We start from the raw sequence: 13,161 nt of genomic DNA, 5'->3' as shown, positions 1-13,161 counted from the left end.
CTTAAAAACAGAACGAATGATAACTGTGTGTTATCGTAAATGAAGTATGATGACAATCTGCCCACAATCTAGGTCATTTCTGAGCCACAGGAAAGCGGAGGCCATTTCTCTCTTAAGGTGATGACTCTGGGCAAGTGAGTTGTCTCTACACCTGTCCATTACCTGTAAGATGAGGATATGAGAGGCCTTCATAGGGGAAACGCATGAGTGCTTCAAACAGTGCTGAGGACAGAGTAAACACTGAGTCACTATGAGCCTGGCTCACTGTCATCACCACTAAGATCACCACCATCTTCGAGAAGCTGCCTGGATAGCATAAGGAGCTCCCTCCAGGACTTTTCATGTAAGTACAAAGTACTGCCATCTTTATTCCAGTGTTCCCATTTCCCCTGACTCATCCTGCAGGAGCAATGGGTTCATAAGACAAAGCAAAGAAAGAAGACAGACAGGGCAGAGGAAGAGATGAGAAAGACATTTTATAGTTACAGAGAAAGGGCACCTTATTTTGTTTTTCACAGCCATGTTTGAAAGATGAAATTCTTAAGAACATTCCTTCCACTATGGGGGGCTAGGAAAGTTGAAAAGCTGAGAAATCTCTAGAGAGAGAAGTTCTAGAGTTGGCCAGTCCAGAGAGTAATGCATAATTTGAAATCCTTCTCTCTTCTTCATGTCCTCCTCCCCTCTTATGTTCATATGTGAGCATCCTTGTTAAACCCAGAATAGAAGAAAAGGACTCTCCCTGCAGAAAAGTGCCTTTACAAACTAAGTGGGGCAATGGGTAGACAGCTAGCACCTGTGCCTACCTCTCTCTGTGGCTGGCCGGGCCCCGGGTCGGCGGCACGGAGGTTCAGGACATGCACCTCCTGTGGCAGCCCTGTCGTGCCTCTGCTGGCGCAGCCCGACAAGACGGTGAAGCTCTCCATCAGGGCCTGGACCGGATGGGAGGCGTTGACGGGCGACAGCTCACACTGGGTGCTGGGCTCTGGACCTGCAGAGGCAATCACAAACATGAACCCCTCAGAAACGGCAATTAATTGTGCCACAATTAAATTAATTGTTCTGGATGATCAACCCACTAGAATAATCTTTCAAGGTAAGTTGTTTCCAGAACTAAATGGCAAAAAAAAGCTAGCCTCTTCTTCTAAAATCCCAATCTCTTAAATTCCTTTTGGATGATTTTGATGTGTATTTGATTATTTAAATTCCCTTTTAGACATACAAGTCATGAATGTATTCCTCTGGATGGAGGAAATCTCCCATTTGACATTTGTGTTCAATTCTTTCTTCCTCTTTTTAGAAGAAAACCAGAGATAAATGGAACAAATTGCCTAAAGACCCAATAATATTATGCATAAATAATATTAAACATCTAAAATTGCACCCAAAGAAGTATAAGATGTAGTCCCTACCTTTCAAGCACTTCCCCTTCTTAGGGAAAGCAAACCAAAATTTAAAACAATACAGAGCAAGATAGAATGCGTGGAGGCAACTGGAGCCAGAGTTGTACAGCAAAGTTTGAGCCAGAGGTCAAAAAATCCTCCCAAGAGAGGTAGGTAGGATATGAGCAGAACCTAAACAGAAAACCTAAAGAGAAAAAGTATAACCCTGGTCATACTTGACTCCTGCTTCCTCTTCCTCTTTCCTCTGATCAATCAGACCTTAAATCCTAAATCCGTCCATTCCTGCCCATCTTTACTTGCTGTAGCTCAGTGTCTCTGTCCCTAGACACTTCTTCCTAAAAGAAACTTCAGGTCTCAAGCTCTCCCAGCCACCTTCCATACAAGCATTGTCCTTCTAAGCCAGGGGTGCACAACTGAACGGTTAATCCAAATGCCAGACCTGCCCTTCCCATCTATGCAAGCATGTCCTGTCCCTCGAGAACTGCTGGCCTTGTGAATAAAGCCTGAGCACCTTAATCTGGCACACAAGGCCTTTCTTGATCTAGCCCCTTCCCGTCTCTCCAGCCTCACCCCGCCCCACTCCAGCAACACCAATTGGCTTAAAGGTCTCCACACAGATCATGATGTTTCTCAACTGCAGGTCTTTATTCACACTTGTTCCTTTTACCCTCTTGTGCTCCAACTCCACCTCCACAGCAAACATCACAAACTGAGGGAAGTACTCTTCCTCCGTCCTCGCACAATTTCTCTGCCTGTCTCTGCTGTTTCATTTCCCATACGGGAACCACCAGTGTATACATCTGTCTTCACCCGTCCAGTATGACCTCTCGATGACTGTGGGTTACGCATCTTTGCAGCCTCAGCACCCATCACTGTGCCTAGCTCAAAAAGTATTTGTTAAATGAATCACTGAGCTTAAAAAAAAAAAAAAAAATGCCCAGTCTCTGACCAGTGATTAGGGTACCATTCTGGTGACTTAGATTTGGCTCTAAGGAACTAATATGGGAAACAGCTTGCTATGGTGATGTGAGGTGCAACCCCACTACATTTCAGCCTCATTTCACATGGCTGGATTGACAGAGGGACATCCAGAAGGAGGAACCTCTAATACTTAAACCTCCCACACCTCTGTGAGCTTGGTGTTGTCCCCACTCGATAGCTGGGGAGACAGGGGCTTGAACATATAGCACCCACTACACCACAACCTTCCAAATGGAACCCACTAAAAAGCCTGGACGCACTCAAGTTAGTTCTTCCTGACTTCTACATAATACAGATACTCTCCGGGATTCCAGTTCTGGTCTGAAACGCAAACACAGTTCACAACAGGCAGTCCTGCACCCCCACTGCTATACCATAAGCAGACACCCTGCCTGGTGTGCCAAGTCTATTTCAGAACTCACGGAAATTATCTAGGCTGATAAGAGCTATCTGGTCTGAAACGAAGTATGTCCCTTCTCAAATAATCACTGCCGCCCTCTGTGCTGCTGTACTGTGGCCAGCTGACTTCTGAGGAAGAAGTAGTAAAGGGAGACATCATGGCAGCAAAGGCAGGCGGTACTGAACGCCCGCGTCCCTGACGTCCCCGGCATCCGGCAAACAGTATAAGCAGATGCTCCCCTCCCGCCCTCACCAGCCGTAGTAGGGCCTTTGGTGTACTTTATGTTCCAGAGCTCCATATAAAGATTCCTACTCCAGCACAGTTCTGGGGTCACTATCCACACCGCAAACCCTTCTGAACTGGTTTCAGTGCCTCCTGTCACGAATTTGCCATTATCACAAATTAAGCACAAAATGAAAATACTTTTCAGTTGCGTTTTTGTATGTATGTGCCAAGTTCCAACCCAAAACACATTTGCAAAAAGGCTTGCCATCTGCCTGACTTGCCCTCCTCCTTCCAATGCCACCATCCCCCACCAGGGTTTTCCTTAAATCACCACACTGCCCATCTCCACACTAGGGTGGGAGCAAAAATTCCCTGGAAACAAATCAGAGGATAAAGCGTTACCCAAAGAGGGGGCACCAGAGGGGACGCCCCCAGTGCTGAGGATGAGCCCTCCTCACCTTCGAGTCTACGTTCTCTGCCCTGCCACAGCCCAGGACAGGGCAGACCCCCACTTTATGGGCTGCAGCTCCAGCCATGAGTTATACAAGTCATTCCAAGGTCAAAGGAAAGAGAAAGCAATGCACAGGGCGCTCTCTGATCAAGTGACAGGATAGCTGCTCTCTACAGACACCCACGGCGCTCCATTTTTAAACACACTCAGTATAGGGGATCCCTGACCATCGGACACACTGAGTAGTATTTGGATTTGGAGGTTCCTTGTTGAATTTTTTTTCCTCCAAGTTTAAAAAAGAAAAAAGTTACAACATATGATTAAGCTTATCCTTATGCCTTTAGTCCAAAAAAGAAATCAGGAATTATCTACTCCCATCCCCAAGGGTATATAAGAAATGGTGAGTTCAACAGTTCAACACACAATGTCAGTCTGCTGCAGGAAAAAATAATAAAATAAGTTGCTGTCATTTATTAAGTGCTCACTGTGGGCCGGGCAGTGCTGGGTGCCGTGTATCCTTCCAACACCACTATAAGGAGGTGGTATTGTCCTCATTTTAAAGAAAAGGAAAATAAGCTCAATGAACTTAAGAAACTGTTCCAAGATTGCTCCAATCACCCAAAACCCTGGACTTGAACTTGCCTCCAGGGCCAACATCTCTGTATGGTAAAATTTTTCACTAAAAAATGTTGGGCCCAGATGGGTTCACTGGTGAAGTCTACAAACATTTAAGGAATAAATTATACCACTTCTCTACAATCGCTTTCAGAAGACAGACGCAGAGGGAATACTTCCTAACCCATTCTATGAGGCCAGCATGACCCTACTACCAAAATCGGACAAAGAAAATACAAGAAAAGAAAACTACACACCAATATCTCTCATGAACATAAATGCAAAAATCCTCAACAAAATATTAGAAAATCAAATCCAATAATGTATAAAAAGAGTTACACCCACGACCAAGTGGGATTATCCCAGGTATGCAAGATGCATTCGATATTCAAAAATCAATTAATGCAATCCATCACATCAACAGGCTAAAGAAGAAAAACCACATGATCATATCAGTAGATGCAGAAAAAAGCATTTGACAAAATCTAACAGTCAATCATGATTAAAAAAAACCTCTCAGCAAACTAGGAATAGATGAGAACTTCCTCAATCAGATAAAGAACATGTACAAAAACCCTACAGCTAACATCATACTTATTGATGAGAAACTAGAAATATTCTCACTAAGATCAGTTCCAAAGCAAGGATATCCCCTCTCACCACTCCTTTTCAACATTATACTGGAAGTCCCAGCTAATGCTTACAGATAGGGATAGCCATGTGACCACATTTTGGCTAATAAGATACAACTAGAAGTGATATCTATGCAATTTCCAGGAAGTTTCTTATGAAGGGAAGGAGATGTGTTCTTCTGCCCTTTCCTCCTTTCTGTTGGCTGGAATATACATGTGATGGGTAGAACCAGAGCAGCCATCTTGGGCCATAAGATGGAAGCAACATGCTGAGTGGAGCAAAGCAATAAGACAGAGTTGCCTTGGTCCTTGATGAACCTGGACCTGTTGGATCAGCTCTGGGCTGCTTATTTTATATGAAACACATGTATACTTTTCTCTAATTCAAGACTATATCATTTTTGGTTTTCTGACACTTGCAGCTTAACCTACCTCAGTTAACATACTGGCTTTATTTTACTTCATCGAAAATGCCAACCTTCTTCCCACTGGAGCCTCCACATACAAGGTTTTCTCCACGAACACTTTCCCCACCCTTCCTGTTCCTCTCCCCTGCCTTGGTGTGGGAACTCCTACTCATTCTTCAGATCTCTCAAGGAAGCTTCTCTTACCTCTCCTACTACATTAGATACATAATTTTTGATACTCTCATGGTATTATTTTTCTTCACTGCACTTCATGTGGTTATATTTATATAATTAGCTGTGCAATTATTTGCTTAATGTCTGCACACACCCAAGACTGAAACCACCACGAAAGACCGGAACTCAGTCACTCCGTTTATTGTAGACCCCACAGCCCAGCATAATGTCTGGCACACAGTACACATTCAAATATCAATGAAGGAAGGGTGGTGGGAGGGGAGTGGGAACAGAACCATGAGGTGATCACACTCAAAGGATTTCATACCAATAGGAGAGACTATCCTAGAGTTCTTCCTTTCACTCTTTACCTAGTAGCCAAAGTTTCAATTTTGTATACTAAAGGGAAAAAAATCATGAGATAAAGGAGGTGGCATTTTTGGTTGCTACAAATCAAGTCCCAGTTGGGGCTTCCCCACCCTCAAATGTCACAGAAGGCAGGAAACACAAACCTGTTTTTGTCCTCGTCCTCTTGTCCCAAACACTCTTCTGGCAAGGCCCTTCTCTCCAGATGGCACAACAACCGCTGTCTCTCCCATCAGCACATCACGCGCCCAGTCTCATCCTGCCCTCCCGGGTCAGCCCAGGCCTTCCTGGCCCTCTCCCGCAGCCACAGCCCGCCTCCACGAACCTGTCTCCCATCCTTCCCCATTGGCCTCATAGTGGTTTCTTCTGCAGTCTGCCGGCACAACGCCAGGCCCATCTCCAGTCAGAAAAGCTTCCACCTGGGAACAGGGTGATCCACCCCACCCCACCCCACCCCGCCACTGCCCTGGCTCTCCCACACAGGCCTCAGGTAATCATGATTCTCACTTGACCACCATGGGGCCCAAGTGCAGCACCTCACAGCCACAAGGGCTAGGAAACCAGGAAAACATGCTCCGAAACCCTGTCTGACTCATCTGCTCACTTTTGTGGTGACCTGTGAGCTCTAGAGCTGCTAGTGTAGGCTCTCACTGACAGCCTCAGAAGGCTGGGAGTTTCTCTTGCGGCCTCTGCTGGAAACCCACAGCCCTTCCTTCCCTGAGCAATCTCTTCCCCACAATCAAGAAGCGACTGAGCAGCTACTCTGGGGATGACGCTACTCAGCACAGCAAAAGCTACTCTGCCCCAGAAAGGATCAACCAGGGCACAAAGGATATGGAAAGAAATGCTGGCAGAAAGCAACAGTGTCATAAACACACACTCCTCTTTAGCTCCTGTTCACCTCGCACCCTGCTTTATAATTGAAAGGTATTTTAGAGATACTTTATTATCTGAAGCCTCACAGAAACTCAGTAAAGTGGACAGAATAGATACTATTTCTTCTATAAGTAAATTGTTGCAAGTTACAGAGCTTCCTGACAGTAACGCACACACAGGCGCACCTCCAGAGACATTCCTCACGGTAGCCTCCCATCTGGATATCTCCTTATTCCGGGCATCTAGGACATGCCCTGACCAGGATGCTTCCGGGGTAATTCCCAAAGAAGTCTAACTTTCCCTTGGTATCAAAGTGTGAGCTGGTTTATCCTTCTCCACTGGCCACTCAAGCAATCTGATCTCCTCAAAATCGAGCAGGTGCTATTTTGTTTGACCTGTCCTCTTTCCTCCCAACCTGAAGTCAGATTCTGTTTTTCCCCGCTCAGTACATCTTCCTCGGCTCCCAGGACAGACACACAGCCACTATTCACCCACAAAGTGCTACTCCTATTGACTACAAATATTTACTGACCTGAAGACAGCACAGATTCAAGTAAACCCTATAGTGAGAAACACTCCAGGTGGCCCAGACCAGGCGACCTCCTTCACAAATCAGAGCCCTCGGTTCAGCTGCTGGGCCCCTGGGACAACACAACACGGAAGCACATGGTGGTACCCTAGGCCTCCATCTCCTGTGATAAGCCACGGTTTAATTCCTCATGCCTACAGTTATCTGGCACCTTCTCTGGGCAACACACTCTGCACACATTGTTTAGAATACTCATAACACCACTGTAAAGACAGTGTTAAAACCCCCATTTTAGAGTGGTAGAAAATGGGGCTCAGAGAGGTTAAGTAACTTGCCAAAGGTCACACACCACCAGTAAGTGGCAGGGTGGGATTTGAACCTGGGTCTCCCAGACTCCAGGTCCAAGCTCTTCCCATGACAAGGCACTGCCTGCTTCTACCCTGCATTTTCCAGTCCTTCACCTCAGAACCTGGTGAATAGACTTATTGGCCAAGCATAAACATTAACTCAAGTCTGACAAAATAAAATAAAATAAACTGCTTGGTTCACACTTGCAACCTTTTGGTTGACTTAAAGACTTCATAAACTCAATGAGAAAGCACAAGCTCATTTCTCATTTTACTAAATGTCTTCTTCCTCTTTTTCACTAATGCTTGCTTATCTGCACACATGGGAAATGTTCCTAAGATCTGGCTATAACATCGATGTCTAAATTCCCAGTTCCACTTAAAGAAAAAATGCAAATGGACTCAGCCTTTCATTATGTCATTTAGCTACAACACGGCATTCCAAAATCTCAGTTACAGAACCCCCACGTCCACGCTGGCTGCAGGCCAACCCGAAGACTTGACAGAATGCAGACAAAGCATTGGGAACAGATGCATTTGCTGCACACATTTTAAATTTAATCTGTCCCAAAAGAAATTAATATCACACCTCATGCAACACGGAGTAAAATACTTGGGGTGGGGGGGAGTTATTATTTGGGGGAAAGTATTGTAAGTAATTTTCACATTTAATAAATGCAATCCTCAAGCATTCTAAATACCAATGCATACCAAGTTGACACACACATCTGGTACCTATTCCACATAATTTCCAGCATGCTGATTCCCCATATCACCCAGGGTACTAATGAGGAGCGTGTGTTCAGCTGTAATAAAAGTGGTAAAGATGCGGAGGGAATCGAGGGGTAACATTATAGCCTGGGACCAAGACACTGCAGTGGGGAGATTTTATTCCAACAACACCATTGGCTAATAAGGGTTTCTGTTATTGTCCCACCGGGAATTCTGCAATGCTGTCAGCTGCGAAGAGAGAGAAACTCCCACAGATTGTTGGACTGGGCACTGCAGGATCTACTCTGCCCCTGAGCAGAAAATGCCTTCTACCCCCATGGGATGCAAGAATCTGTAAGAAGGGGCACCCAAGATATTTCTCAGCCAATGCCACAGTCTGGCTCTAATAGAGCTTTATGAGAGGGAATGTGACAAACACCAGGATATGATGCAAAAACAAAGCTCCAAGAAGAAAGACCTGGAAGGCCCTGAGCTCAAGAGCGCCTGCAGTGTACACAACATACGCTCATGTTTATACCATCTCAGATTACAACTCATTGGAGTTACAGCCCCTTGAGAAATGGAGCTGCAGAATGTACCACCACTAAAATCCAAAGGGGGCGCCTCTACCGAAGTCCCCACCTGGGTTTCTCAACAATAAAACTTGGCTCAAGGCTGAAGCTTATCCTTGGTTGGAAAAAGACAGGCAGAAGATGTATAGTGTCCTAAAACCTGTAATATGGATTTCTCAGGAAAAAACAGCCAGATTTTTCTATAGCACAACTCCTTAGGCATATCTTATCATCGTTTCTTTCATCTTCCAAATGAATCATCTAAATCCAAACCTTCCTCTTGACAAACCAACCCTCTTCCAAGAAGTCAACCGCCAACTTCTTGGGCCAAAAGCCAGTGCATATTTGTATACTGTTGTGTTGAAATCATGGTGCAACCACGTTGAAGAATTTCCTGTGTTCAAGCAGTGTTTTTAAATGTTCAAAAGGATCTAAATTCTCAAAGTGTTGGGAAGTGCCAAGCTATAAAGGGCACTCACTCTTCCATCTAAGCAAGATACAAGAAATACATAAGGTAACAAGACACACTATATAATCAAGAAGTATCAGAGGGATTTATGCAGCTCTGTGAGGAAGTGGTGCTGTTTCCTTTCGTCTTTTTATAACCTGAAGAGAAAAGGTAACAGATGGAGCATAGCCCAGAAATTACCACTAGGCATAGCAAGAGAAGAGTCCCAGTGTTAGAGGCACAGTGGTACAGGAGGAGCACTGCACCAGGAGATGCAAGAGCTGTGTTTTAAATCCAGATCTGCCACTAACTAGCTGTTTGACCTTGTCTTGAAACTTCCCATCATCTCTCCCTCTTACTTGACGACAGGCTCGACTGGCAAACCAAATGAGACACTATCCATGCAAATGCTTTACAAAGTTCAAGTACTATAGAGACATAAAGAGGAGAAATAAATGAATGAAAACATTTTCTCCAATTGAAAAAATGTTTTCTTTATGAGCTTTTAGAACGATTAATAAAATACCTAAGATAAGATGTTCTTATACACTGCCTAGCCATTACTCCCCCAAAATTATTTCTAAGAATTGCACTGGGAAGATTTAAAATAAAACTATGTACAGTATTAGAGTAAAAATTCCTGTTCTCTGAGCACATTCTGGAAGGACAACTCCCAAAGGTGAGAACAGTCCATTTTTCTGCCTCCAGAGAATTCCCACAATCCAGAAAGAGAGTAATTGGCACTACCTTGGCTGACTTTCTTGTTGTTTACTTTCAATCTATAAGATGGTGCACCTGTTCCTGTTCTCCGACAGGATCTAAAGGAAGCTGAGAATGAAGGGGACACTGGCTACAGTATTCGTTTATGGGGAGATTAGAATTTATGGAGTGTTATTGCCTAAATGGCTCAGCACAGAGAACAAGAAGAAATCTGAAGATTTGGAGGATGGGAGAAAATGGAATCTGTGCTCTCCTACCATGTGAGTTTGAGACACACAAAGTAATTAAAAGAAAGTCTACTTCTTTATTAAAAAGAAAATACTTAATTGATCTGGATTCAAAATACTAAACACAATTTAGGCATGAAGCCAATAAAAATTACAATTTAATTCCTACTAATGCAATATCTTATGGCAAAGTGAGACTTGCACACTGAAAAGCTGGCCCTTGTTAACCCCGAGGGATGACATCACCAAATCTGTTCATCTCTCATCTTGACTTGTACCTAAGATAGTTGCTAAACTAATTTTCCCTTTTTTACCCCTAGCAAACTTGTGTCTGATAAGAAAGAAAAAGATGGGAGAAACAGAGGTAAAAAAAACATGCACAGAAACACAGAGGTATAACACACTGCACTGGGCATTCTCTGGGCCTGGTGAGCCCTCAGGCCTGGGGTGCAGGGTCTGCGTAAGTGGCAAAGCAAGAAGCGGTAGGTGGGGGATGGTGATGAAGGACGGAAGGGGGAAACCACAACTGCTGGGGGGTTGAACCGTAGCCTGTAACCAGTGGTCCTGGTTACAGATAGGAGACAAGACATTTAAAAAGGCAAATCCACCAACTTTTGCTTTGGCCACACAAAATATTACTAATTACAGCCAGGTGCACAAACTAGGCCATGAACTGAAATGTTTACTTTAAGGATTTTTATATATAATCAGGGCACTCAACAATTGGTTGTCAAAGGAATGAAGGAAATGCTTAACATGAATGCCAAACTACCAAGCATCAATGTATATGTCAAATCCAATTACAACACTAAACTATATTCCTTCCTCTTCAAGCTGGCTCGCTGCTCAGGTGCTTCTGTGAAGAGGGAAACAGAGCTGATGGTTTGCAGAGAAATCTGTGAACAACTTGTGTGCTCTTGCTCCTTAAAAGGCTCAGGAGAATCTATGGAGCTGGTATTCCCAGAGTTCACAGCAGTTATGGGCCAATCAAGCAGCGCCATGAACGGGACTTCTCAGTGTAGACCAAGGAACACTGGGCCTTAGAAAGATAGAAGGATTGTGCCCAGCTAAGTAGCCCTGGTCCAGGCCCACATTTTTGTACGTGATTAAATTCAGAGACTCTATAACCTCTTTCACCCACTATACTTCCCTTTATACCCAATATCAGCTTTTAGTTCTAAATCTCTTGTTTCCTTTTTTCGGGCCTGTGTTTGTGTGTCGTCTACTTAGCTGGAAACCGCATGAGGGCAAGGACCACGTTTCTTCTGCTTGTCCTCTATCTATCCTGGGGCCTGGCACAACGCCTGGCACATGGCAGGTGTTCACAAACACCTGTTGAGTGATGAATTCCAAAACCCTAATTCTCTATGGACCATGGAGCCAGTCTCCTGGGTTTATATCTCAGCCCTGCCATGTTTTAGCTTTGTAACCTGGGCATTTACTTAACTGCTCTGTGTCTCTGATTCTCTATCTAGACAACGGGGATAATAATTGTTTATGCCCCATAAGGCTGTTCTTAGGATTAACTCATTTTTATTATCATATAATAATTATTATTACTCTCTCTCCAACTATGGGATGTGTTCTGAAAAAATTACTCTTTAACCTGTCTCAAACTCCTTTTGCAGTAAGAATCATAGAATATTAGAGCTTAAAGGAACCTTGGTTCTGTGTAGTTCAATGCTCTCACTGTCACTCAGAGGGTTCAGGAAACCTCTACAAACTAGTTGGTAAAAAGTCCTTCTCTGACCCACAACTAAAAAAACATATATATGCAACTATATACTGAGAGTATTTGGGGAGAAAAAGCAGGGGGAAAAAAAAAGTTTGGCCACAGTTGTTAGCTCAGGTGCCAATCTTTAAAAAAAACAAAGGGCGGAGGGGCGGGGGCGTAGCTGAGTGGTTAAGTTCGCACGCTCAGCTTCAGCAGCCCAAGGTTTCACCAGTTCAAATCCTGGGCACAGACATGGCACCACTCATCAGGCCATGCTGAGGTGGCGTCCCACATGCCACAACTAGAAGGACCCACAACTAAAAATACACAACTTTGTACCGGGGGGCTTTGGGAGAAAAAGGAAAAATAAAATCTTTAAAAAAAAAAAGTCCTTCTCTTCCAATCCGTCCTAGTTGTCAGACAAGTTCTGCCATGGCTTCTGACCCTAAAGATGCAAAACTAATGTACCAAGGGAGGTCTGACCAAGGTCCCCAGTTTTAGTGGGCTCTACTCCTAGAAAACTCCTGATCCAACCAAAATGTCATGCTAGCGATTCCTTTACTATCTATATACTCAACTACTTCTAGAAAGGAAAATGAGGGGATTGTAATAAAAAATAAACAGAAAACCCACTTTACTGCCAATCAATTTTTCTAAAAGTGGCTATGGCAAAAAAGAAATCTTATCCAAAAACTTAGCTAAAGGGAACTACTTCATTTGAGCACCAAAACCAGTTTTGAGCTTCCTAGCAGCCAAGGTAAAAGAGAAAAGGTGATGCTTACAAGACGTCATAAAAAGAAAACAAATCAACTCTTTGCATAAGAAAATATTTTTCCTAAGTCTGAATTTAAGAGGCTTATAATAATGCAAGGATCAGTAATTTCAAGAGTCATTTTACAAAAACATATGTACATAAATTTGTTTATACGGCCTCATTAAAAATAGAGGAGATAGGAGCTGGCCTGGTGGCATAGTGGTTAAGTTTGTGTGCTCCGCTTTGGTGGCCCAGGATTCACAGGTTCAGATCCTGGGCACAGACCTACACACCACTCATCAAGACATGCTATGGCAGCATCCCACATACAAAATAGAGGGAGACTGCACAGACGTTAGCCCAGCAACAATCTTTCTCAAGCAAAAAGAGTAAGACTGGCAATAGATGTTAGCTCAGGGCAAATCTTCCTTACCAAAAGAAAAATAAAATGTACTCTATAGTGAATTTCATTGAGAGTTCCAGGCAATTCTCTCTAGTACGTACAAAAACTCCTTTTGTAGAACTGGGAGTTTTTTTTTAACATCTTAAACCATTTATTTACATTAATGTAAATATGAAGGCAAAAAACAAAGTAGCATTAGTTTGCTAAAG

At 43.7% G+C, this 13,161-nt stretch overlaps 1 protein-coding gene across 8 annotated transcripts in view; it reads right to left on the bottom strand.

Annotated features, from left to right (window-relative positions):
* The window catches only part of TGFBR3 (transforming growth factor beta receptor 3), a 187,351-nt gene that overhangs the window by 112,167 nt on the left and 62,023 nt on the right, over window positions 1-13,161 (bottom strand). For all 8 annotated transcript variants that reach the window (XM_070592193.1, XM_008524419.2, XM_008524420.2 and 5 more), the window contains exon 3: window positions 804-988. In XM_070592193.1, the coding sequence (XP_070448294.1) occupies window positions 804-988 (185 nt within the window). The remainder of the gene's footprint in view (window positions 1-803; window positions 989-13,161) is intronic.

This window comes from Equus przewalskii, chromosome 24, assembly GCF_037783145.1.
Source record: "Equus przewalskii isolate Varuska chromosome 24, EquPr2, whole genome shotgun sequence".
Taxonomy (NCBI): Eukaryota; Metazoa; Chordata; class Mammalia; order Perissodactyla; family Equidae; genus Equus; species Equus przewalskii.
This window is presented reverse-complemented; position numbering and strand designations above follow the sequence as displayed.